Source organism: Miniopterus schreibersii (assembly GCF_964146895.1).
Source record: "Miniopterus schreibersii genome assembly, chromosome: 13".
In the NCBI taxonomy this organism is placed as follows: domain Eukaryota; kingdom Metazoa; phylum Chordata; class Mammalia; order Chiroptera; family Miniopteridae; genus Miniopterus; species Miniopterus schreibersii.
Window position 1 is genome coordinate 42,872,565 of NC_138113.1, and position 27,888 is coordinate 42,900,452.

Consider the following 27,888-nt stretch of genomic DNA (forward strand, 5'->3'; position numbering starts at 1 on the left):
GAATGGGACCTTTGGGTGGTGTTGAGGTCATCAAGGAGGAGTCCTTATGAATGAGATTGTTACTATTAAAAGAAGAAACAGGAGACATGGTTTCCCTCTCCACCATGTGAAAACACACACACACACACACACACACACACACACACACACACAAAGATGGCTTTCCCTCAACCAGGAAGAGGGCCTTAGCCAGAGCCCCACTATGCTGATACCCTGACCCCCGACTTCTCCAGAGCTGTGAGAAATAAATGTTTGTTGGGGTGGGCTGTTATAGTAGCCAAAACTAAGACACCTGAAGGCCTTCACTGGGCAGCTTCTACTGTGAAATGAGTAATAACTCCCTCTCCTTTCTTTAGAAAACTCTCTTAAAGCCAATGAGATGACAGATGACAAAAAGAGCTTTAAAATATCTTGGTGATGTCCTACAGAGCAAGAAACAAATTTTACATTTTTTTAAAAAGGTAACTCCTACCATACTCTGTTGAGTTGTCATATAATTGAGGAAAACTCATTTTAGTGATGTAGGTAAAAATCAGAACCTATCCAGCCCCTCCCTACTTTAAAGTATTCCCCACAAATATGAAGAACATGGGTGGGAACCCCAGAGATCTCAGGAGGAAGAGTGGCCACTGACACCGAGAAGAGGCACAGGAGAGGGATGCCCCATTGAGGTAGGTCTCATTTTTCTTTTTTTATATTGGGCTCTTTGCGTAGGCTCAGGACTGGACTTGTGGCGAGGGAAGAAGCCCGATTTATTTCCGCTTTATTGTAACTAGGCAACCATAGCAAGTACTTTACAAATTGTTTCAATTGGATGAAACCACTTTGGAATTAATCATAAGAAAAATCTTGGAAAAGATACAGAAGGTAAATCTAGTTTTCTGCTTGTTGTTATGAAGCATGGTGCTTACTTTTTAAGAATTAATTTGATAATAGTTTGGTGTGGAGGGTGTCTTCAGATGATACTTAGGAGGGTGGTGAATACATTCAAGAGTAACTTTCTTTTTGCTCACCTCAGCGCACATGAAAAATGACATTTTTTAGAGCATTTCTACCAGTGAAGAATTTAAGGAAGTGAGAATCATGTTTTACAATAGGAGGAGCCTTGAATGTATTTTAAAAGGTGAAAAATTGAAAAACTCAGGATTTACTTCTTAATGGATGAATAATATTCCACCGTGTGTGTGTGTGTGTGTGTGTGTGTGTGTGTGTGTGTGTGTACCACAATTTCTTTACCCATTCATCTGTTGATAGGCACTTAGGCTTGTCTCCATGCCTCGGCTGTTGTAAATAATGCTGCTATAATCTTTTGACATGGGGGCGCAGATAATCCTTTGAAAGTGTTTTGTTTCCTCAGATATATATACCCTGAAGTGGAAATGCTGGCTCCTATGGTAGTTCTATTTTTAATTTTTTGAGTCGCCTCCATACTGTTTTCCATAGTGGCTATAATGATTTACAGTCCCTCCAACAGTGCAGATGGGTTCCCTTTTCTGCCGGCATTTGTTATCTCTCATCTTTTTGATGACTGCCATTCTCACGGGTATGAGGTGATACTGGGGTTTTGATTTGCATTTCCCTGATGATTAGGGATGTTGAGCACATTTTCATGTACCTGTTGGCCATTCCTATATCTTCTTTGGAAAAATATCTATTCATGACCTTTGCCCATTTTTAAATTGGATTGTATGTTGTTTGCTATTGAGTTATACGAGTTCTTTCTCAATTTTGTGGCCTGAAATATGGTCTATTCTAGAGAATGGTCTTATGTGCTTGAGAATACTTATTCTGCTGCTGTTGTATAGAGTGTTTTGTATATGTCTATTAGGTCCATGTGGTCTCTAGTGTTCAAATCCACTCTCATTGATTCTTTGTCTGAATGATCTATCTATTGTTGAGAGTCGGGTATTAAATCCTCAACTTTTATTGTATTGCTGCTTATTTCTCCTTTTAGCTGTTAGTTTTTGCTCTAAATATTTAGGTGCTCTGATGTTGGGTGCATAAATATTTATTATTATATCTTGATGGATGGAGCCCTTTATCATTATATAATGGCCTTCTTTGTCTCTTATCATTTTTAAAGTTCATTTACTCCTATTTTTTTTTGTTACCATCTGCTTGATCCCACAACCTTTTGGCGTACTGGACAATGCTCCAACCAACTGAGCCACCTGGCAAGGTATCTTTTTAAAATTTTTATAAAAATAGATTTGAGCCAGAGGATATGCCTGGAAGCAAATCTCAACAGACTGAGAAAAACACCTCGAGTATGTGTGTCTTGAAGGCTAAAGCGAGTCTCTTGTAGGCAGCATATTGTGGGATTTTTTTTTTAATATCCATTTATTTTACGTCTTTCAATGTATAACTTAACTTACTTATGTTTAAAGTAATTATTGATAGCGAAGGACTTACTAGGGCCCTTTTGTTAATTGTGTTCTGTTTTGTAGATACATTGTTCTTTGCTTTTTATCCTGTTTTTTGTGTGTATTTTGCTGTCTTTTGGTATCAGCGTGCTTTGACTTTTTTAATCATGTTCTTCTGTGTAGTTACTACAGGTTTTCCCCCTGTAGTTATGAGGCTTCCATAAAATTTCTTAAAGTTGTAACAGCCTATTTCAAACTGATAACTTTGATAGCATTCCTCAGATTTAGACTTTACTTCTCCCTCTCTCACATTTTAGGTTATTAATGCTATATTTTACATAATTTTTATATTGTGTGTCCAATAACAGACTATTGTAGTGATGGTTATTTTTACTACATTTGTGTTTTAAGTTTTAAACTAGAGCTGTAAGTGAATTACATACCACCTTTTCCATATTTCAGGATTTGATGATATATTTATCATTTCCAGCGAGGTTTACACTACCTTGCTATGTTTTTATGATGTTAGTGCCCTTTGCAACTTGAACTTCCTTTAGCACTTACCGTAAGGCCTGCGGAGTCCCCACGGGAGTGCCTGGGCTGTGCAGCTTTGCAGGTGCTCCCAGCCGGGGTCTCGGTCAGGTGGGCCTGGAGCTACACTTAGCGGTGGGTTGGACCGTGAACCAGCAGCCCTGCCAGGCCGGGGGGAGAGCCAGCCCCAGGCGCCCTCGCAGGTGCTCCCGGTCGGCTTCCTGGCCACGGGGCAGGAGCGCCCTCAGCTGTGTGTGGGTTAGAAACTAGCCCTGCTCGTGGGGCCCGAGGGAACCGGCTCCAAGCCCGGGGAGGCTGTTTGTTTCTGGTCTTGACTCAAGCCTGCACCCCGAATTCCCTGAACAGTGCCACTGGCTTTGCTCTGCGGGCAGTCCCTCCGCCTGCCGTCCTCTGCCCACCGTTTCCGTGCTCTTCAGCTTCCAGGTATTCCAACAAGGTGCTCCCAGGGCAGTGGGACTGGAGGGGGACTCCCAAGAAGTGACCGACAATGGGGGGGAGCCGGAGGCCCCCATGGCTTCTCTCTGCACTGGAGGAAGTGTGGGCCCAGGGCAGAACTCTTGGTTCGGTGCTGCCCTGGCTGAGGGAGGGACATGAAGGCGGTGTGTAGCTGCTCCTCTCTCCCCGCAACGCAGTCTGTCTTGGTCTCTGTGCGGGGTGTGCTTCAGCTTCACCCCCATGTTCTAGGATTTTCTCCGCAGTGTCTTGTTCACGAATAGTTTAGTTGTTCTTGTGAGCAGAGCAAAGTCTGCAATGTCTCCATTTTGGTGACTTCCTACCATTTTAAAGTTGCCTTTTTCTTGATTGCTTCGTTGCCATGAACTTCTGTTTTCGAGTTCTGAAAAAGTGGGATGTGCCCGTTTCTGCTCGTTTTTCAGTGTTTCTGTGGGAGGGCAAGGTCTTGGATCTGCCTACTCCATCGTTTTGCTCAAGTGTGCGGTGTTTCTAAACTTTCCTTTCGTGTTGTGGTAGGACAAGTATTAGCTGAAATGAAATAACTCTCTGAATCTTTTGTAAAATTCAAAGTCATGTTTTTCCTATTAGAACTAGAAAACGATGTATTTAAATTTTCGGTTTTCAGGGATAGGTTAGTCTGTGCCTCATTAGAAGCTCTCCTAGGTTCGTTCCCGACACTGTTCAAGGCACTTCATGTCTCTTAACATTCACAAAAATCTTGTGAGGTAGATGCTTCTACTCAATTTTACAAAAGAGATGGCCTCAGAGGGTTAGGCAGCTTGTCTAAAGTGGCACAGGAGGTAGGGGTCAAGGCTACTGTTAAGACTCAGAGTGTCTGAGTCAGAACTCTGTTAAAATCAGTTTAAGAAAACATCTCCAAACCATATCAGAATATGATGGGAAGGCCAGTGGGATGTTAGTGTTTTGAAAAGCTCCCTATGGGATTTCAATGTCCAGCGAGTTTTGAGAACCACTTACTTACTTAACATCCTGCCTCCTGCAGAAACAGCAGAATGGAGGTGGAATTCAGGCAGGTCATTTTGCTCTAAATTAGGCGGATAACCAAAACGCCAAGTTACTGTTTTCAATGAAGGCAATAGAGTGACCAGTGTGTCCCAGTTTTCCGGGAACTTCCCCAATTTTGGCACTGGAAGTCCTGCATCTTGGGAAACCCAATTCCTGGCAAGCCAGGATGGCTGGTTACGCTACCAGCGACTTTTGTGAAATTTAGTTACCTTTAACAGCCTTTTACGATTTAAAAATCCTACGTGTTCCTGAAGATTGGAGCACAATAAGTGGTTTTTCTATGTATTCCTTTAGCCTTAAGAAACCCAAATGTGTCTAGGAACTTTCTGCATTTTTCAATGAACTATCAGTGTTTCTAACTTTCTCACTTCACAAATCCTTTAGTTTTGCACGAATTTTTAAAGGGTGCTCCCCACTACCCCCACCCAGGCCAAAAGAAAGAGTGCCATTTATTAATCTTTTAGGTCCAAATATTTAAAATAAGACACATGAATTTTAAAAATGCATCCTTAAAACATAATTACTAATGGCGATGTATCTGTTAAGCCTTTATGCAATTTATCAAAGCTGGGAATCGGGTTGGGCACTACCACTCATTTCTTTGTCTTTGTAGCGTAGACTTGATTACTGTAGCTTTACAGCAAGTCTTGAAATCAGATAGAGCAAGCCTTCCAACTGACCTTAAGATTAGTTTGGCTGTTTTAAGGTCTTTGCATTTCCACATAAAATGTAATTTTAATACATTTGAATCAACCAGTCTTTTTTATAAGGCTGATGGAACTTTGATAGAGATTGAATAGCTATAAACCAGTTTGGAGAGACTACACCAAAATTTGACTTTTCCAATTCATGAACACGCCATTTCTTATTACTTAGGTTGAAAAACAGAAATCTCAGCAAAAATTTCCATGTAGAGGTCTTGCACCTCTTTCTAGATTTGTTCTTTGTATTTGATGTGTTTTGCTGCTACTGAAATGTTATTGTTTTTTAAATTTAAGTTTCCAATCGGATCACTAGCGTGTCCCTGGGCTTGTTAAAACACTTATTTATGGTTGCTTTTTTTTTTTTTTGGTATAGTTTTTTATGTAAACGACCATGTCATTTGTGAATGACGACTGTCTTAACTCTTGTGCACCAATCTTTCGGCCTTTTTCTAACTGGTTGATTTTCTAAAGGATTGCTAGGAACTACAGAACAGTGCTGAACAGAAATGGTCAGAGCAGATAGCCTTGCTTTAATACTTCACCATTAAGCAGGATGTTACGTGTAGATGTTTTTGCAGATGCTCTTTATCAGAGAGAAATTTATATTCCCAGTTTTTGTGTTGGGAGAGGGTGTTGAATTTTGTCCAATGTGTTTTCTGTAATCACGGAGATGATCATACAGTTTTCCTCTTTATTCTGTTCCTGGGTAAATTATGCTGACTTACCCTCCTAGAACATACCCTGTGTGGTCATGATGTACTACCCTTTTTATACACTGCTAGTTCCAACTTGCTAATATTTTAAGGACTTTTATTTCTATGTTCATGAGGGACTGGTCTGTTATTTTCTTATGTTTTTCAAGTTTTGTATCACATATAGTTTTTCTTAGGAGTCATCTATATAAATATTATTTTATCACAAGCCTAAGAATTGCAAAGGTCAACTGATCTGAGGTGATTATCATGGTCATTTTTTGGTTCCGAACAACCATCATGAGAAAAGTTTTTAAAGTCATCTAATTCTGTAAAAAACTCACATTCTTTATGTGAACAGAAAACTGAAAAAATCCAGGAAAAGAATTGAGATATGCGCTGAGTTACTAAGTCAAAGTTCTGTTTTGCTCGTTATGTTCCACTCATTTCATCCATTTCACAGCGACAGGAAAAAAATCTGCACTGAGGATTACGCAGGCGTCGCAAATATTTTTGAATATCCTCAATTATAGTATATGACGGATAAAAATCTTGAGGTTCAAACTCCAAACATAATGAAACTTAGTTGAAAATGGCTGAACTTGAAATCAATTTGTAGTTTTGAAAATAGATCCAATATTTTCCATTCTATGACAAGCAAGAGAAATCTCTCTGCCCAAGTTGAAAATGTAAGAACACACCCAATACATCTTTAATAAAAATGCTAAGTCAGAGGGAAGTTTCCAAATGTGTATGTACTTTAATAGTAAAAAAAATTACAAATTTCATATGCAAAACAATAAAATATGGCTATTTATGTAAACAAAACCACACACACATGCACTTGTAAATAGAGAAAAGGTCTGAAAGAGTAACACTGAAACGAAAATAGCACTGACCTCTGGGAACAAGAATTGTGTGGGAATGCTAAAAGCTTTTCAGCAATGGCTTTAATCTTCTAGATGAGACTCTATTCCTGTATAATTTGTGTAATTAAAATAAACTTTAAAAAAACTATTCATCAAGTGAATCATGAGTCTTCACTGCAGTAGAAATAACACATCAATCTGTTAAAATATATGCAGCTTCAAAGCTAGGGTGACAGTGTCAGAGGCCTCAGGCTCAAACCCTACAATAGAATCATGTTTTTCCTGATTATCTTTTGGGCAAAATATATATTTAGGGCTGCCACTGAGTTATTTTACAAATAGATTTAAGAAATATTATTAGTGAACTCTTACTTTGAAAAATATTCTCAACATTAACCCTTGCCCCAGATTTTCTTAGTTATACAAATATTTTTCCAGAAAATGAATCACATGATTTGTTATTTAAAATACCAGTTTCTTATCTAAATTTACCTCATGACAAAAACCATAACAAAATAGTAATTACCTAACAAGTAATGACTTATTATACCAAAAATAGACACAGAATTAAAAGAAAAATGGCAAATGACACAGGACAGACTAAACACTGGTATCTTTAAATATATGAAGCTCACAAATCCATAAGAAAAAGACCAATAGACATGTCACAAAGAACTACAAATGGTCAAAAAACAAGCAATCCCACTCTAATAGCCCAAACACATAATTAAGATTTTTTTTTTCACTTATTAAATTTACAATGAGTTAAAAAAATAATACCTATTGCTGGGGGGATTCACAGGCCTCTCTCGCACCTGTGTTGGTACAACACATTGGTACAGCTTTCTGAAGGACAATTTGATAATTATTAGCTATCAAAGCCTTAAAAATGCCTTAATCAGTTAATACTTAATAAATAATTCATTCCAATTAAGATTTCCATTTTAACTTATTTGTAAACAGAGATCATTAAAATGAAAAGATGTTTTGTGGATCAGGGCATAACACAAGACTCACTAAAGCCAAAGCAGCTACAAGCAAGGTTTCGCCACCTCCTCTCTTAAACTGGAAAAGCTGCAACAAAAATGGAAGGGGAACTCGTAGCTCAAATTCTTAACTGCCCAGTGTGCTCAATTTCTGCAAACACACAGGATCAGGAGGGCAGCCCTTCCTGATAGAGGGAGTGGAGGGATGAAATCCGTGTTTTCCCCCCAAATGCTCGCCTCCATTACTAGGAATAAAGAGGCACTAGCCACTCCTCCACCCCCCAGCAAAGGAGCCGAGTGTGACTATACTAAAATCTACTTTAGTACTTTCCTATAAAGTTTACTCAAACTTGATTAATTAATGATTTAAGATGGTCTAGGTGATACTCTTCTATGAATGATTCCGCTTGATTCAAAGCTCTTATTTTCACCAGAATAAGAATTATTTCTTTGACTTCATCCCTGAAAAACAAAAACATTTTCCCCTTAAAAATGCAATGTATGAGAGCACAGTGAACCATCAGTTGTTTACCTGTAACAAAAACTTCACCTTAAGCCAGTAGCTAGAACAGCATAATATATTCAGATGCTACCTTCTCCAGGTGATTATGAAGTTCCACTTCAGACTATTTCGTGGGTGTATCCTGCCACATTTTAATGTGAATGGCTGTGAAATGCAGAAAAGCACAGAGCAAATCTGTGGTGTGCTGCTACCAGCTCATGTGGGCTATTATGTGGGGGGTATTTACCCCACAGACATCCTCTAATGCCAGATCTGGGCCTTGTAATTTTTGGAGAGGTGGTTCACCAGAACAACACTGTCCTCAAGCCCCTAGACATCCAATGCTGTGAATGATAAAACAGGGATCTAGCCCCTGTTGGGTAAACACCAGGCTGCAGGCCTATACTTAAAAAGCACTGACCCTTTAAAAATGGCCAGGATAATTAAAAACATATTAAAAACATGCTTAATAAGAGGTTTTGATTTACACTTTTAATTCTAAATTTCCCTGTGCTATAGTTTTCTGGAAGTGATTATTTTGGAAGACATTTACATTAAAAAATATGAACTATATATATGCATGAGGTGTGAGTATAAAATAGTGATTCCAAAGGTTGTACATAAAAATATCTAGTAATTCTATGGTAATAGTCTCAACAGGTTCTTAAAAGTAGAGTAAAAGTACAAATCTTTCCAAAAATTGCTGAGAATAGAATCCTTGAGCTATGCTTATGGAGGGACAATTAAATATACATTACCTGAATTCATTTCTAGATAATTTATGTGCAGACTGCAGTAAAAACTGGATGAAGTTTTCTAGCTGGGGAATAGATGTTCTCATGGCAGAATTTTCAAACCATTTTTCTGGTAAATATGCTATTATCTGTTAATCAAAACACATGGTTGGTTTTAATAATGACAGTTATCACTTAAGGACTTTAACATGATGCTATTTAATCTTCATGGTGAACATGCAGGTAAATTTTGAGAATTTCCCCTTTCTTTGTCAAAGGTTATAAACTTAACATAATTTACAACTAAACACCAGAAATGCCCACACAAAACACTTTTAGTTGACACAACTATAAAATATATACATTCAGTATTAGTTCACTAAGATATTGGGTGACCTAGCATATGATCTACATAAACAAATTACAGTTAAGGAATCAAGTAGGTAATTCAAAGATACACAGAGGAAAAAAAAATAGTTTTGATTTTCTTCTAATTTAATACATTGCTTTAAATGTCCATGGCAGCATAGAGTGTCAGTGCATGTGCATTCAATTTTTCTTTTGAAAAACCACCACCACCACTCATTATCACACTAAAGGTAATACATGACTTGGGGGAAAGTTTTGGTAAGAACAGAAAAATTTTAACAAAATAAAAGAAAAACTTTATAGCAGAAGGAAGAATAAAAAGGAGAGAAAAGGGGAGAAAGGAAAAACCTGAGGTCATACTATTCAAAGAAATCCTTGGACGAACAGGTTATGCTATAGTTGGTAAGATCAAAATCAGTACTTTTATAAGGTAAAAGGGGGAAAATGCATGTTTAAAAAATGTTAAATGAAAGTTCTAGAATACACTCTTTCTAAAAGAAATCTGATTGGTCAGCACTGAAAACACAGATGAGAGAAAAGATTTATCCCACTCCTAGTCACCCTTTGCAATTACCCAGAAAAAAGGCAGACACACTGCCTGCCCAAGGCAGAGTCCTCCAAGTTGCATCTCTTTTTCAAGTTCTGAAACCAGCCCTCACTGGCTTGCATTGTAGTATCATTTGCACCTGCTTTCCCTTTGTTCTGTATCAAAAGCCTCAATAAAAGTCTCATGGAACCTCACAGCTTTTCCAGAAAAGATCCCAGAACATAAAACTACATTGCCTTGGCTTGGTTTTCTAGCCACAAGCTGTGGAGAGAATGTCATGAGTTGTCTTCTCTACTTCTGCATGGCAGACTCCTATGGTGAAATGACACTAAATGGAACCTGAAACACACAGCATGGACGATGATTTAAATTTTTGGTAGATAATGTAGTTAAACTACATGACATAGAAACCATAGCCAGAAAAATTATGGCTGGCTAGGATCTGCAACCTAGAGTGAGTGTGTGTATTTAAAATTTAAATTATAAAGTAACTATTTTCTCATATTCTTAAAAGTTCTTCAACAACATGACTTTTATCTTATGGACAGAAAATGTTTTCGGACATTAGGTTGTTTTTAATTTTCTTCCGTTATAAATAATGGTATAATAGTATTATATTCCTTGTACTTCACATCTGTATGTGCACCTTTGATTTTTAACTTAGGCTAAATCCCATAACACTGCTAAGTCAAAGTGTATGAACGTTAAAGGTTTGGTATCAATTGTGCCAAAACAGTCTCCAGGGTTGTGTCCCTCCTACAGCGCAGAGATTGCTTCCCTGGACCTCTGTGCCACACAGTCCAGCTGGTGGTGCCCCTGGAACGATATGGGGTTGCTGTTTCCCTGTGTTTATGACGGTACTGGGAATTATAATGAAAATAACAGCAATCAAGTTTGCCAATGCAACAGGTAAAATAATATCCTCACTGTACTATTTGCATTTCTCTATTAGTACTGTTTAGAGGTTATTTTTGCATATTATTTTTTGGTGAATTGCCTGTTGAACGTCGTTTGGCCATTTTTAACTGGAATATTTGAACTGTTTACTGATTTGTAAAGAGCTTTTTTGTATGTGGATATTAATCCTTGTTACATACGGGAGTGAGCAAAAGCAGGTTTACAATTGTAAGTATACGAAACAGAGTTTATTCTTGTATTACAATTTATTACTTATTGTATTAATAACTATTAAGTTACTTTTGCCCACTCCTGTATTATAGCTTTTGTTTTTCAATTCACTTTCTTTTTAACTTTTTATTGAAGAAAAATTCAAACATGAACATCAGGAGAAAGAATAAGTAGAGTGAGCTCAATGAACCCATCTTCCAGTTTTAACAATGATTAAATAATCCTGATATCTTTTTGGTTAATGTTTTTTGATCCACTGAAGTTTTATGTCTTTATCAAATCTATCTCTTTTTTTCATCATTTCTTTTGCTTTTATGTCCAGAAAGGACTCCCTTACCATCACAGTCATTTACCTTCTTAGTCCAATATTTTATTTCATTTTTAACACTTACTTCTTTATTTCACCTGAAATTTATGTAGGTACTTAACAAGAGGTAAGGACCTAACATTCTTTTAGTAAACAAGAAACCAGTATAATAATTTTTAAATACTGAGAAGTTGCTTTTGGGTTTCTAGTTTATTAAAGAGATTTGTTTGCTATTATTGTGAACATCACAATTTTAATTATTTTGCTACAAAGTAATTTTAACAACTGAATTTTAAAAAATGATAAAATTAGAATAATTTTCTACTAACTCACCTGGTTGCACTTTTTAACAACATCTGGCCCAGGCGTGGCATTAAGAAGAGCTATGATAAGGTAACGATTTAGCAGCTTCCCCAGTGCTAGCTCTCGCAAGGTATCATCTGGGAGGAGTCCATTCCAAAGAAGAATATTGCGAAAGAGCTAAAATAAAATGAAATGTCAAGTGACTATGTACCTTTTCTCCAAAGGAAAACTAAAATAGTCTCCAACAAACAAGTTGGTCAAACTTGTTTAATCTTTCACTACAAATTAGTTGGAACTGTCCATTTTAAAATCAATAAAAATATTTCTAAGTACCTGATACGTTCCAGCCTCATCCTATTTTCACTTTTTAGGACAACCACCCAAAATCCATTTCAAATAAACTTGCTGGAGCCTTTCAAAATCAATAATCTACTTCCTCAATCCATCCCCTCCCAGACCGTGGGGCCCCTGGATGCAAGACTCCTCGCTTAGTTCCCTTGATGCCCCTCTCTGGTGCCCATTCTAAGTTTCACAGTTCATTCTACGGCTTCTCTGAAGACTCCACTTTCTCTGCCCACCTCTATGTCAGTGTTTCCCAAAGTCTGTCCTTAGCCTTCTTTTCCTGCTTCAGCCAATCTCAGAGGTCGTCATTCATGACCATGGCTCCAACTACTACATGTGGTTTGACTCCCAAATCTCCAACTCAGATCTGTCCCTTGTAATTCAGACTCGCATACCCGGCTGCCTCTTAGGCCTCTATTTGGTATCTTTAGTTCAGTCTAAAACAGATGTATCTTCCCTCCCAGACCAGTTCTTCCTGTATCCCCTCCAGCGTCCTCAAAGAATGTCCTAAGTTACCAGGTGCTAAAGTCAGAAGCCTGGCTAGCACTCTGCATTCGTTATTAATTAGCCATCAAGTCCTTTCAATGGTTCAGCCTAAATACCTCTGAACCCCTCTTCTCCTTCCCATCTGTTACCACTGACTTGGCACTGACTTCGTCCTTTATCTTTTAGACCAGAGGTGCCAGCTATGGTTTGTGGGTTAAATCCAACTTACTGCCTGTTTTTGTAGAGCTGGTGAACTAAGAATGGTTTTTACATTTTTAAATGATTGAAAAAAATAGAAGCAAATTTTGTGACATGTGAAAATTATGTATTTAAATTTCAGTGTCCAGAAGTAAAGTTTTATTGAAACAGCCATGCTCATTTGTTTAGGAACCGTCCGGCTGTTTCTGCACTACAGCTGCAGAGCTGACTAGTTCAACAGAGACCACGTGGCCAAGAACAGTCTGGTTCTTTACAGAAGTTTATTTTCTCCCTCTATAGGAAACTGAATTTACTAGAAAACACTTTTATTTTTGCAGTTCTCTGCTTACCTTTAGAGCTGACCAAAATTGTCTTTCTTGGAACTTTGAATGTGGCGATGTTTTGTTTTCTACAGCACTAATGTGAAATGAAAGAGAAAGGAGAAAATGCAAACCACTGTTAATCTTTCAGAACCAGAGTTTAAAAAACTTTCAGAACCAGAGTTTAAAAAACTGAGTGCTGTTGTGTGTTTTTTTAACCAACCAAATTAAGCCTTAATGGAATATAAGTGGAGGTGCTCTGATTGCATCAAAATTACAAATGCATGCACACTTTGACCCAACAAACCTATTTTTGAGAATGGCTTCTGTAGATATACTTGCACAGGTACAGAATGTGTACAGAATGTCCACAAAATGGTTCACAGCATTGTTGGTAATGGTTTACCACTTAGATGCCCATCAGTGACAGTACATCTATATGACAACAAACTACTTATATGATGATCTCACTTATATGAAGATCTCAAAGATATACTAAGTAAAAAAAGGTACAAAACAATGTAGAGCTGTTTACAGTATACTTTCTTTGTTCTAAAAAGAAGGAGAAAATAAGATTACAGCATATGTAAGTATTCTTTTTTTATTTCATTTTTAAAAACTTGTTTATTGCTGAAAGTGTATTAATTGCATAAAGAAATCCTGGAAAGGTAAAAAAATTACTGCTTATTGTTATTGCATGCACTTATGTACACAGTGGAGGAAGGTCAGGAGTAGGATGGAGTAAGACTTTTCATTTTAAACATAAAGAACATTTAAAAAAAGATACACTCATACTTTGAACCAAGTGAATATATTACCTGTCTAAAACATTAGAAAACAAACCTTAACAAGGCAGAATTTTTACACAGATATTTTTCTTGATTCAAACTGACCAGAAAGCTTAGAAATGCCCTTCTTTTCTTTCCATAAAACTCTTGAGTTCTCTGAGTACTCGCAGGGCAGCTTCAGCTCATGATTCATTACTGTAACTGATGCCTTCTTGGCAAATGTATGAACATGCATCAGATAATACTTATTCATAATTTAAGGTCAATACAGAATTCACAGATGCGGTTTCTGGCCCCTCAGTGATGCTCCAGGCCTTCTGCTGTGTTTCTTCTGTGCCAGGCACTGCTCCAAGCACTCTTCATCTTCACAGTCCTTCCAGGTAGGCATTAACTTAATGTCCCACTTTACATTTGAGGACACAGAAAGGCCCAAGGTCATTATCTAGTAATGGTGAATCTGGACTCCAGAATCTGTGCTTTTAATTACTCTGCTATGCCACCTGTCATGCTCTTAATAATAATATTTAAAAAACAAACAAACCTCTCTCCAAGTGCCAAGCATCAAACATGGTATACAGAAGGTAACTGAGCAATATTTGTTGAAATCTCAATTTGCATCTAAATGGGTATATGAATGTTTTAAATATATAGTTTCAGGTATTATATTCTTAATCTGTATTACATGATTAGCTATTTCAGACAATCTAGAAATTAATAGCTCTTACCTCTTTGGATACAGAGGAATAAAAACATCATCTTCTACTGCTTTCTTCATTCTTGAAACAATGGATTTAGGTAAATCCTATTATTTAAAAAATTAAAAGCATCAGTGATAATCATAGGTAGAACTATATTTACCAAAAGGAGTATTTTGTACACACCCAGAGAATCAAGTATTAAAATGTCAATTGGGTACAAGAGAACTTTAACTTTGTTCATCCACGTTATTGCATGTCACTGCAGTTAGTACATTTTCCTTGCTGCATAGTATCCATTGCATGAAACTACTGACAGGACATTTAGATGGTTTCCAGTTTGGGGGCTACTATGAATAATGTTGCTATGAAAGTTCTTGCACATGTCTTTTAGGAAGTAGTGGTACTCAATTTATAGTCCCACTGGCTGTGTATGAGAAAACCTGTCCACTTACACCCTCACCAAAATATGGGTTTTTTGTTGTTGTTTTTTAATGTTTCTGGTGGGTATTTAGTCATATTTTATTTTTATTTTTCTGTTGAGTAATGTGATGTTGAGCACTCTCTCATGTTATTTGCCATTTGAACATGCCCTTTTACAAACTACCTAATTAAGCTGCCTGTCTACATATCTGTTTATTTATTAGGTCTACCTCTTTCTTACTGACTTGTAGAAGCCTTTTATATACTCTAGCTATGGGTCCCTTGTGGGTTTGTTAGTGTCCTTTGATACAGTAAATTTATTTGAGAAACTCATTTTCTTAAATTTGTATATAAAAAATTGGAAACAACCAAAATATTCAATCATAGGGACTTTTAAGAACATCAAGTTATAGCCATCATTCATATTACATGAAATACTATTTAGCTAGTAGGCTGTAGTAATATATACATTTAAATATTTAGTGAGATAATATTAAGTGAAAGAAGTAGGTTGCAAATGTACATGTTTGTTAGGATTACAATTTTGAAATGCTGGATGAAAATATCCTACAATGGTATCAGTTCTTGGATGAAAAAGATAAGGGGAGGTAAACAATTTTTTTTTTCTTGTATTAGCAAGATTTCTATAAGATACTGTTCTTTTAAATCCATATTTGAAAAATGAAAATGGCCTACATTAGATTGAAAGTTATTTTCTTATTTAAAAAATTTTTTTTTTTAAAATCCTCACATGCTCAGAGTAGGGGAAACATCAATTGGTTTGCCTTCCATGTAAGCCCAACCGGGGACCCAACCCACAACCCAGGTTTGTGTCCTGATGCGGGATCGAACTGCCAACCCTTTAGTGCACAGGAGACACTCAACTAAATGAGCCACTCTGGCCAGGGCTGAAAGTTATTTTTTAAGTAAGTGACAATATGTGTAGCACAAATTAAACTGTCATATACTCTACACTAACCAAATTACTCATAAATATAGAATTCAACTAAATATATTCTTTTCTTGAAAAGTATATCTAACTGAAGTCCTGTTTCTCATTCCACTTAAATATCTGTAACCTATTCCCTAAATGGCCAAATAGCAATAGCAATATTTAATAAACATTATAAACAAAAACTGAATATGTAGGCTACTTTTATTCATGACACTTTTCTGTAAGTTTTACATTATTTTAAAATAAATTGTTTAAAACAAAAGAAAACCTAAATACATGTATTTTAAAACTCAGCTCATTAACTTTTCCAAGTATTAAAATACATTATTTGGTGAAAAAAAAGTTCTCGAAACAAGTAGACACACACACCTCTGCATATATCCTTTAAAACAGCTTTGAAAAGGCACTTAAAAGCCCCAGCTAGGTGTTTTTACATTTCTCTGTATAACTCTGGAGATAATCCTGGGTGGCTTGGGTGGATACTGAGGCCCTCAGGGAAGAATGAGGGCAGGTGCTCGCCATAGCAGTAAGTAAATTTATAGATCAAGTTTTGCTTTTGTGTGTGTTTGTGTATAGGGGTGGGTGAGACTTATTTGAAAAAGGCTCTGTTGATTAAAAAAAAAAAAAAAGGTTGAAAACCACCAATCTATCTACACACCCAAACGAGGCCATTTTCACACTTCCACTCACTCGTTAACTAACCTATGCCTAAAAGCATGCAATGAAAGGAATCATCTCCTAAGGCCGCCCATAACTGTGGGCAGCTACTGCCTATTAGATTTCAGTTAACAAAGAAACAAACCTCTCTCTCCTACACCTTCCACTCCATGGTCCTAGTTTACTTAGGATTATACAGGACAATTTTTAGCTCCCTTCATGTTGCTATATGTTCAAATCCTCTCCGTTCTTAGATCCCACCTCTAACAAACTCTTTCACTGCAGAAAGTAACTTCTCTGTCCTGCCTCTCTTTTGAAGTTTCATAGCACTTTACCTGGGCTGCTCATGGGGGGGCACTGTGGTCAGTGGGATGACGCTGGCTTTTAAGACTAATGAAGGTTCAAATTCTAGTTCAAACTCAAGGTATTACTGTGAACAAGATTTTGAGACGGCTACTTCGTCTATAAAACGAAGCTATCACCCATTTTTTATAAGACTGCTGGGACTAAGTAGAAGGACACAGTTATAAGACGTAACAGAGTATATAGCAGGAATTGAGTGTTCTGACTTCCCCACTCCTCACTTCCTGTTTTAAACAATAGTTTGTGTTCGTCTTACTTCCACTAAGATTATGTACTTCTTGAAGGCAGAATCATGATGGAACCCCGGTCTCCCTCTTCTTAGTGTCCCTCCTTCATGATAACAATTTCAAGTGCTAAAGTTTAAGTGCTCAGAATATGAATATGACACACCTCCTTTTCAACCACTTTGGTTATTCTACTCTGGGTGCCCTCCAGTCAATCTCTTAGTTTACTTAAAGTTCAACATAAAATTAATTTACTTATTTAACTGCATAAGTATACAACATTTTCATAAACAAAAAGAATGACAAAAAACAGTACTACAATAAAAGTTACAACAGACTGTCACCCAAGGCCTCTAAAAAGTTCCTCTTTATGTTTAGTAAAACTCAGTTCTAAATCATAGTGCGGTGATAATCTATCCTATTGAACTCTGGATCCTGGTCTTTGGCAGATTACAAATAATTAGTTAATATAATGAATGTTAGTCTAATTTTAAAATCATTGTTAAAGCAAGGCCACAATGCCACCAGATTTTTGCCAAAAGAACAAAGGTAATGAGATTTTTTAAATTTTCTTTTAGAAGGAATGAATTTGCTCTAATTCATTTATGGCTGTTCATCTCTGCAGGACCAATGTACATTCACAAACCTGAAGGACAGCTAGCTGGGCACGAGAACACAAATTAGACCACTGAACAGAGAAATAAGCTAGTAAGAATCAACACAATAATCTGGGTCTCATTATATGTATGTGTATCCTGTAATAATGGTTTCCATTCCTGTTATTCAGGAATATTAAAGTGTATTCTTTCATCTTATTATAAATAGAAAAAAATGGTCAATCCTAGTTTCTTCCCTTTTTTTTGGTTAATCTTCACCCAAGGATATTTTTTCTTTTTAATTTTAGAGAGAGGGGAAGGGAGGGAAGGGAGGGAAGGGAAGGGGAGAGAGAAACATGGAACAGTTGCCTCCCACATGCGCCCTGACCAGGGCCAGGGATTGAACCTGCAACCCAGGTACATGCCCTTGACTGGAAGTTGAAGCTGAGGCCCTCTGGTGCGAGGCTGACGCTCTAACTACTTAGCCACACTGGACAGGGTCCTGGTTTCTATAAATTAGAACTAAATATATTTTGCCCCCAAATAGTCTTCTAATGATTACTTTGTGCTTCTTCTATAAACAAAAATTTATAATAAAATTATACTGATTTATAAAGAAATATATAACTCTGGAAATTATTACCTGTTTGCCTTTACTAACGTCATTCGCACAAGTGGAATGTTCTTCAAGAATCATTCTGCAGTTTGTTATTAAACTTGTTGTCTGTGAGGTCGACAAGGGATCCCATATGAATTCTACAAAGTCTGAAACAAAAATTTCAGTGGTGCATAATTTACTCAATTGCTTTGCTTGTTACATATGAACAATTGAAGCTTTTTAGTAAAGACTACTGCCTGCCTTTTATGGTTTAAAATGCACAACAATTACCATGACATATTTGCACACATCCTCCATTTCCTTAACCTTGGGGCTTTGTTGAAGTTGTCTGGCTAAACCACCCTTTGCTAAACGCACCTTGTCACCGAATCTGTGCTTGCAATCATGCAGCTAAAACGTGGCTGGAAAAAACTACACTTCAAATTCATCACCATGAAACTCTAGTGAACACTGAGCCACACTGGCCAGGGGAACAGTATCTTTTTTAAAGAGAAGAAATAAAGAGGAGAAAGATAAGGGGACAAGTTAAGGAAATGAAAAAAATAGCATGGAGTAGGGACAGAAGTGTGCCACTAAATAAATGACTTAGGAGTTATATGAGCAACGCTAATGTCGCAAATGCTAAAGGCCAAAGATTATCAATAGTTTGACAGCAAATCAACTGCAGGAACAACTATTTGTTAACCAGCTTTAATTATAACATCTGTAACAGAAAGTAATGATCTTATACTCTGCCCAAGAATAATTTATCAAGACTACAAAGCAGTACCTGTAAGTCGAGGAATAATTGTTTTGTTGATGATAGAAGATAAGATTTTCTTATCAGAACTATCTTCCTTCTTTGATTCTTGCACACTATTATCCATAAATCCTTCTATAGATGTAAACCATGGCATCTGTTTTAAACCTACGGAATCAAACTTATAAAAAAATTATCAAAGTTATAAATAAATTCTTAAACATTAGTTTATTTTTAAATGGTTAACTTTTTCAGTAACCACTATAGCTTTCTAAGGATCAAAGGAGAATAATTCCATATTTAAACTCCATATATACAGCACTAGAACACCAAGGCTAGGCAGGAAGACACAACTAAGGCAGGATGTCTATGCAGTAAGCATGCATTTCTATGACAAATGCTCCAAAAATACCCACTGTATGTTCAAAACCGAACACACCTGCCGGTACTATTAGGAGCCAAGTATACATTTATAAGAATAGAACTTAGTAAGAGATATTCTTACTTATTTTTACACAAAATTCATTCTGGCTCCCTCAATTCTCATAGGCACAAATGTTTATTTTGCATGTGATTTAGCTTACTAGGCAAATAGCAAATGGCCAGTTATTATTATTCGCTGAATGAACGAACAGATTTCTGCTAGGCATAACAGAGTACTTCATTCAGCCTAAGTGGTTAACAAGTAGGCTGCTGTCCCACCACCGACCTACCATTCCAAAGTAAGCATGGCGCCTGCACTATGAAGACTATGGCCTTGAACCTAAGGCAGAGCCCAAAGGCCTGGCGACTAGGGCAGAGAAAGAGGAAAGGACACAGCTCCACCTTCACCCTGTTAAATCTCTACCTTCAGCTCTCTCTCTTCCTAGAATTTCATTACCTCATTTCTGTTTGCTTACCAGGCATATCTAGATGGATGTCCTGTTATTATTTCATTATCTATAAAGTGAAACTTCCTTCAAAAAACCCTTTCCTTTTCTGAAAAGTCCCCATTTCTATTAACTACCACTGTTCTAATAACCCAGAATCGAATGTTGGGGTCATATTTGGATGTAGAGTGTAAGGTTTATTCTTAGCATTTTGCTGATTTTTGCTTCACAACACCTCCAGTAATCAACTATTTTTTCTCTTTCCGTTGTCACTCACCCTATGTAAGAAATTCATCACCTTGTACTTGGGCTACAGCAAATCCTTCCAATATATACCCCTACCTTTTATCTTCCATCCCTCTAGGTTAGCTTACTGCTAGGATTTCCCAAACCATTACTTGCATCATGTCCCTCTTCCCATTATTTGCCAAAACAAGTTCATATCTGTTAATTTAAGACCTGAACATCTGTGCAGTGTCTAGCTTCTGAACTCTGTTTTTCCCTATGCATTTTTACAAAATACCTTTTCCTCTCTCTCCCCTCATGTTTAAATCCTATATACCTTTCAAATCCCCATTAAAATTCTTCCTCCTCAATGCATTAGTTTTACTGACCAACTATTCCAAATATGTTATCTCCAACTTCAGAACTCCTGGTACCTCTATTGATTTCCCAAGACTGTAAAATTCTTAAGGCCTAACATTACCTTTACCTTTTGAGTGATCTTAAACTTATCAAAAAGAAGCAGCTTAAAAAAAATGTTTCCTTTACTGGTATTTAGTGCCACTCAACCTCAAAAATAAAGTGCAAATCAAGAAAAGATGGATGTAGATTATTACTCCAAAGCACCAACTACCAACTCCAACTCTGAAAGTGAGTTACTTTACAGCTAACCTGATAACAAGGGTATTTAAGTAACTACAATAAACCTTTGATTTCGTGGACCTTGATTTAATGGACTTCAGATTTAATGGACAACATTTTTGGTCCGTATGTCATATGTGAAAATTAACACCTTGTTAATTTTAAAATGCTTTTAACCAAGATTTATAATTAAATTAACAGGTTATTTTTTGTTATTAATTCACTGTTACTTTTAACAAATTTTAGCAAACAGGCTATGTGTTGGGAAAAACACTGTAGTAATTATTAAGTAAACATAAGTAAATATTACATATTTACAACTATAGTCTTCATATTTAACTCCAAGAATCACTGCTTGTAAACAATGTTCAGCAAATGATTAGCAAGTGATCATATTGCATCATACACTGAAACTGGTTTTGTTTTCTCGTGGACTGACTGTGTGTAGCAGTTTTAACAGGTGTGGGCTAATGTTCCGACATGTGCTAAGCCATGCCCCAGCTGTGTGCATTTGTTTACTCGAGGTGGTGATTGTACCCATTTACTAGACCTACTTAGTATAAATTTAAAATTACAGTAATATATATAGAAAACTTTTCTGTGAAATTAAACTTTTCATACTTAATTTTAATTACACAAACATGTCTACATTAAGAAAAACCAGGTAAACTAATTAATTTGTCAATTTTTTAACATACCCACTCTAAAAACCTATTTTATTATATAATGGACTTCTGGCTTTAATGGACACCCTCTTGCCCGAATTAGTCCATTATATCGAGGTATTACTGTAATGTGATCAAAATTACTTTTTTCACATGTTAAGCTTAAATACCTTAAGAGGATTCCAATCAATCAACTGAACTCGTATTAGGGGATTTAAAAGCTTCGGTATGCATAAACCAATGAAAGCTTCATAATAAGAATCAGGGAACTTTTCTCGCCATTGTTGAAATTTTAACAAAATATTTTGGATATTACAAAAATCATCATGCACATCTTCAAAAATCTTCTTATGATCTTGTAAAATGTCATCTGTGAACAAAATGAGTCTTTGTTATGCATTTTAAGTGTGCTTCCTATAAACAGTCATATATAACTATGTAATCAATGGGTTGAAAACTTTCCTTTGATATTGACGTACAAACTAGTTATTAAAAAATAGCTTTAGTAATAACAGCAATATTATCAGTAATAAAATCTACCACTTATTGAGCCCCTCCTATATGCCAAAATATTACAAATACATTATCTCAATTTCACCATAACTACCGTCCCTAAAAGGTAGGTGTTACTAGCTTAACTATATTTATTTATTTATTAAATATATCTTTACTGATTTCAGAGAGAGGGAAGGAGAGGGATAGAAACATCAATGATGAGAGAGTCATTGATCAAGCCCGAAACCGGGCATGTGCCCTGACCCGGAATCGAGCCCCGATTGCCTGGATCCTAGGTCGATGCTCAACTGCTGAGCCATGCCCGGCTGGGCTAGCTTAACTATATTTAGATACAATAAACTAGCAAACAAACAACATCAGATTTAGGGAAGTCAAGGAATCTGTTCAAAATCACACAGAATGGAGCCCCTCTCTAAACCCATCTCATAGACTGCAAAGCCCACAACTCTCAACTGTAGGTATTTTACCTTCTCTTAATGCTACAATGGCTTAACCACATTCAATTATTTTAAATTACAAATGATCATATAGAAAGTATGTAGTGGAGAAATGAAACAAAAAATGTTCATGCTTCTTTTATAAAAGAGAAAGGCTGAAGGAAAAAAACTATAAAGATGCAGTAATACAATGTTCTCCATTTTACCTCATTTTTTCAAAGGTAGGAAAGAAAAGTGGTTTTCCCCCCCCTGAAATTTTCCAGCTATTTTATATAGCTATGTATTTAAGGGCAATCACTACAAAGCAATTCCTACCACTTCAATACTTCAAATAAAGACATATTAGAAACTTGGTGACTGACCCTGGCTTTTCTGGAAGCCAGTCATGTCTGCTGAAGGTAGTTCATCATCACTAGATGTCCCTTCCTGATGATCACAATTTCCAGAAAGCACCCTTGCTTGTCTTCTTCGTGCCCTGTTTTTTTCAATAAACCGAAAATCAATTAGACATATAGCTCCTGCTGAAAGTAAATGCTTTAAAACAGAAAGTCATAATTTATTTAAAATGCCCAGAAATACAGCATTATATTAGCACACAATTTTAAGTTAGTATTTTTGACATTTTAGCTTCATTAATCTGAATAGGTGGCTCTCCCTCTTTTTTCTTATAAGACATTCTCAATTAGGACATTCCCATAGGCTACCCAGACTTTGAAGAATGGGTAACAATATAATTAGCACTGGCTTCTGCTTAGTAGCAATTCTCAGCCTGATAAATGACATTTTACTTATTCCCTCTGACTGATCCAAATACACCAGTGTGTCTTTAAATTCCGGGACTGAGGGTTTAAATTATTTTAGTTAAGACTGCTAAACTACATTTTGGTTTTATGTCATTCTCAGAAATTAATTTAAGTTAGAGTTAATTACACCATATGGGTAACTAGACTTAAGTAGTGAAAAATACTTGCTCAATGGTGCTTTAAGTCTTCACTGTAGATAGCTACCTTCGAGATTCAATTTCTTCTAAAATCCGTTGAGTTTTTTCATCTACAGCCAAGCTTCCATTTGTTGATGTCGCAGCTTTGGCTGTTATCAAAAGAAATAGTGAAACACTTTGAAAACAAAAGTTATATCTTAGATGTGTATACACATATGTATATATAAACAAACATGGATAACAGGCTTAAATTCTATTATTTCATCATGCAATGAACTGCAATGTTAATTCCCTATCACAATATTAATAGGCACTGAGTTTGTGAGACTAAGAAAGTGTACCTTGGCTGGGGAATATAGTTCAGCACTTGAGGACAGTAATGAAATTCCTCTAAGTTTCTTTCCCTCATATTCTTTTTTAGTAGTTTTCACATTTTTTTGTCCCTGTAGCTAAATGCTGGATACATGTGCATTACCAATGTTATTCATATTATTTCCTATTTTAGCATGTACCATACATAATGCATGACCAACTAAATGTCATGTGTTTGAAAGTCATTTTGCTTTTGCTATTATTCCCTACTTGATGATGGTCTCATTAATTTCACTATCTCCTGACAACACCTTAATCAGAGGATGGCATCTCGGAAAATACAAAACCAGTGTGAGAACTAAAAGGCAGCATCCTAATCTTAAATGAGATCTTACAGACGATTCTATACTGAAATCAATCAGCATTTCTTTAACCTTCATAACCAATCTGTGGAAGGGCTACAGAAACTTATAGATTTCTGACAAAGTCTATGAATTTGTCAACTCATATCAAAAGTCATTAAATGGTCATATAAATATTTTGTCTCAATACTAAGTAATCAGAAGTTGTAATTTTTATATTTTAGTCTTAGACTTAATTTAAGACATTTTAAAGCGCTAGTTCTAAATGTTCTGGGGTTTTTAGAAGGGAGTCAGTTAAAGATCAGTGGGAAAATACACAAAAAGCATTTTTTTAATAAAGGAATATAAGTATTTTTATTCTCCAGCTAATAATTTAGCTTAATGAATAATAAATTATATTGAAGATGAAAAACACTAACGTGATAACAGTTGTAAATACGTTGACTCATGTTTTAATTCATCTTGCCTGCGTTTCATAAAGGTCATGGCTTGTTTTAAAAGGAGTGCATGCATGGATGATTCTATTTCTTGGATGCTGATAATCTGAAATACATATATAAGTAACATTTTGTGGGTCATCAATAATAATAAAATGTATTATTTATGTATTAGCATGTATATATGAATTCTCATATAAAGAAACATTTTTATCAACTAAAAAAATGTGAGGAACAGATCTAGCTGCCAATACTGCCAATATTAATAAGACCAGAAAATCAACTTAGTATACCAAAACAGCTACAAATATCATAATGAAACCAAATGGGCTGAAGTCAGGAACATGGATAAAAGTGGACAGATAAGATGGTACAGCCAAATTTTATAGGCTGAGGGAACAAAGTGTGTGTGTGTGTGTGGGGGGGGGGTGCTTGAGGAAACTGGTAAAATTATAAAAAGTGGAGAATGGACGAGACCTAACTAGACAGGTAAGAAAGCCGTGAAGCAGAAAATAGTGATTAATTGAAACTGTCATTCTTGTATTTCTGGGGTAATTTCCCCCACTCCAATGATGTTACATAGCTGCTGCTATGGACACATCCATGTGTAGACCAGCAAGACTTTAACGTATAATTCTTCAAGGACAAGTGAAGGAAATTATGTTGTAATAAATACTTCAGAAAGTAACTACCAAGTGATATTAGAAAGTAGTTAAAACAATAATAAAAACTAATGCAAAAAGTAGAGTATATTTCTAAAATGGTTCAAAAAAGGAACTCAAGATTCTAATGTATGGACTCAGAATATGTAAAGAAACCAGAAGCTATAAGAGGGAAAAAATGATTCATAAATCTGATTAACACAAGAATTTCAAACCATGTGGTAGTAGAAAAACCACTGTGAACAAAACCAGAAGGCAAAACAAACTGGAAAGTTTATCTAGGTCAAGTAGGATAAAGCATTAAAAATTTAAAGCAATAAAAAACTCATATAGGAAAAAAACAACAAAAAAGGGGAAAAAAATCCCCACTATGAACCAAAAACATGCAGGGCAAAGGAGAAAAATAATTCATAAGAAAAACTACATGTGTTAATAAAGTAAAGAGTTTGTCTGAGATCAAAATAAATATATAAATATATAAGAACCTTTTTTTAATGTAGTAAACTAAAAATAAAACATAATATTTCTGGAGGAAAGTTCAGCAGTTTCATAAGCCTTAAAAATAACTAGACCCTTTGACTTAATAATTCACTTTCTAGTAGTTTTTCTTAAACAATTATATACAAAACTTCATACTACCTTTACTATCCAACATTAAGGGAATGCTTAATATCACGGTATATAAAAATGTGTAGAAAAAACACTAGAGGAAAGTATTCAGTTATGGGATTTAGGCTTTTTGTAAATTACATGGTAAGGGAATTTCTCTATAACAAGTGATATATAAGTATTTATAGCCATGTACCTTTTCATTAAGACAGTCAATTAAATTGTCCACATAAGTTTTCATGCTTTTATAGAATTTAAAATTTAGAGCTTGATTTGATGAACCCTCTAGGTTCTGGATGGCACTCTTTGAGCTCCTGACATCTTCTATATATTTTTCATATTCCCTCAGGTGTGAGCGGTGAGTATCTTGTAGTACTGTTAATCTACATAAATAAAAATAAATAAAAATTGATTTATTTTTCAGACTTTCATTTCTACTATAGTAAGCAGCAGTCTGATGAAAGTTTTTTCAAAGCTACCTTACAGAGATCACCAAGGAAATTGACAATCACATAAACCTGGGCTTATGAGACTTGATGAACCAAGGAGAACATCACAAAGAAAGTGGTCTCCAAGGGCAAGGCAGGAAAGGACATTAAAGTTTTAGGTGCTCAAGCTAGTAACAGAGTAGTTGCAGTCCTTTCCTGCCTTTCCCTTTGCATAAAATTGAATTGTATGCAATACTAGAGATAACAGTTGTAATTCTAGATATTTTCTTCCAATTAAAAAAGGAATATTAAAAAAAATGCAATAAATGATAGTGAAGTTGTTATAAAACTAATCTTGAATTAAGGCAATCTGATCATTTAACATCACTACTGAAAAGCAATGATGTAGAACTAAGGTTGGAGAACTTTTCTATAAAGTCCAAGTAGTAAAATATGTTAAGCTTTGGAGGCTAGATGGTTGTGTTACAACTACATACTCAATTCTGGATTGTAGCATGAAAGCAGCCACAGACAACACATAAATACACAAGTATGACTGAGTTCCAATAAAACTTTATTTACAAAAACAGCCAGTGGACTGCCTATCCCCTAGAATACAGAGATAACCTAATGTTTAAAAACTGGTACAACCGAAGATTTCCATATATTTATTTCACTATAAAATGCTACAAAATGTTTTGGTATGAAGCTACTTTAAAGCTGATTTATACGAAAGATACAGGGGTGAAAATTTTTAACCTCTTCCTAGGGTATTAGAAAAAATTCCCAGGTATTTAAAAAAAAAAAAAAGAAAAGAAAATCTTTAAAAATACTTGCTTTGGGAGAAGAAACAAAAATTTCTCCTTGTATCAAATCTTATATGAACTAATTCGACTTTTATCATCATACTTACTATTTTATACATCTAAAAATGCACTAGATGCTGAGTAGTAAAACAAAACCATTCAAAACAAAACAATCTATTATGGAGTCTGCCTTATTTTTAGCAAAAATACTACTTATTTTGAGATTAATATTATTTAAAGGAGAATAAAGGTTAGCTGTGTTTCAGATACGTAATCTCTATCAAGAGCCATAAAAATATGCGTAACTTTTGCCAAGGTCAACTTTCCCTGGAAATTTAACAAATAACATAACATTAAGTGATCTACAGAAATAAAATATTCATTACCTGTAGCATTATTTATAACTGAGAAAATTTAGAAATAAAAATGTCGAACAGAGAAATACTTAAGTAAATTATGCTGTATCAACTATATGGATGAACAAATATTACTATTATGCTTTTTATTTTTTATTGTAGTCAAGAATATTTAGCAAAATTTACAATCTTAACCATTTTAAGTTCAGTATATTAGCTATATGCACACTGTTTAACAAATTTCTAGAATTTTCTCATCTTGCTAAACTGATCAACAATGTAACTGTAACTGCTATAATGTAAGTAAATAATTGGATTTTAAAAAATTTTTTAATTCAGCCACTAGAAGTGTTTTGATTGTAGAGTTTAATCCATTTATATTGAAAGTAATTACTGAATTGGAAGGCTTTACTATTACCATTTTATAAGCAGTTTTATGTCCATTTTGTATTTATTTTGTCTCTTTTTCTGTCTTGATACCTTGTATTTTGTTGATTTTTAGTAGTGACATGCTCTGCAGTCTTTTCTCATTCTTTTGTGCCTCTTTTATAGATATTACCACGGGGGTTACAAAAACATTTTAAAGTTGCAGAAATCTACGAACTTGATGTCAATCACATACAAAACTCCTTTACATCTTCCCCTGCACTTATTAACGTACTACATTACATTTTTAAATTTTGTA

General features: G+C 35.5%; 1 protein-coding gene across 2 annotated transcripts in view; it reads right to left on the reverse strand.

The window, feature by feature from the left end:
* Window positions 1–6,526: 6,526 nt before the first annotated feature.
* Window positions 6,527–27,888, reverse strand: part of GCFC2 (GC-rich sequence DNA-binding factor 2) — a 32,145-nt gene continuing 10,783 nt past the window's right edge. The window contains exons 6-17 of one of the 2 annotated variants that reach the window (XM_081156585.1): window positions 25,810–25,996; window positions 24,325–24,448; window positions 23,299–23,380; window positions 22,654–22,766; window positions 21,509–21,708; window positions 18,971–19,121; window positions 18,226–18,347; window positions 14,395–14,471; window positions 12,912–12,978; window positions 11,566–11,712; window positions 8,906–9,030; window positions 6,527–8,107 (exon numbers count right to left, since the gene is read on the reverse strand). In XM_081156585.1, the coding sequence (XP_081012711.1) occupies window positions 7,990–8,107; window positions 8,906–9,030; window positions 11,566–11,712; window positions 12,912–12,978; window positions 14,395–14,471; window positions 18,226–18,347; window positions 18,971–19,121; window positions 21,509–21,708; window positions 22,654–22,766; window positions 23,299–23,380; window positions 24,325–24,448; window positions 25,810–25,996 (1,513 nt within the window). In that variant the 3' untranslated portion in view covers window positions 6,527–7,989. Of the gene's footprint in view, window positions 8,108–8,905; window positions 9,031–10,029; window positions 10,137–11,565; window positions 11,713–12,911; window positions 12,979–14,394; window positions 14,472–18,225; window positions 18,348–18,970; window positions 19,122–21,508; window positions 21,709–22,653; window positions 22,767–23,298; window positions 23,381–24,324; window positions 24,449–25,809; window positions 25,997–27,888 lie in introns of those variants that run through there. The other variant, XM_081156586.1, reaches the window with a different exon arrangement.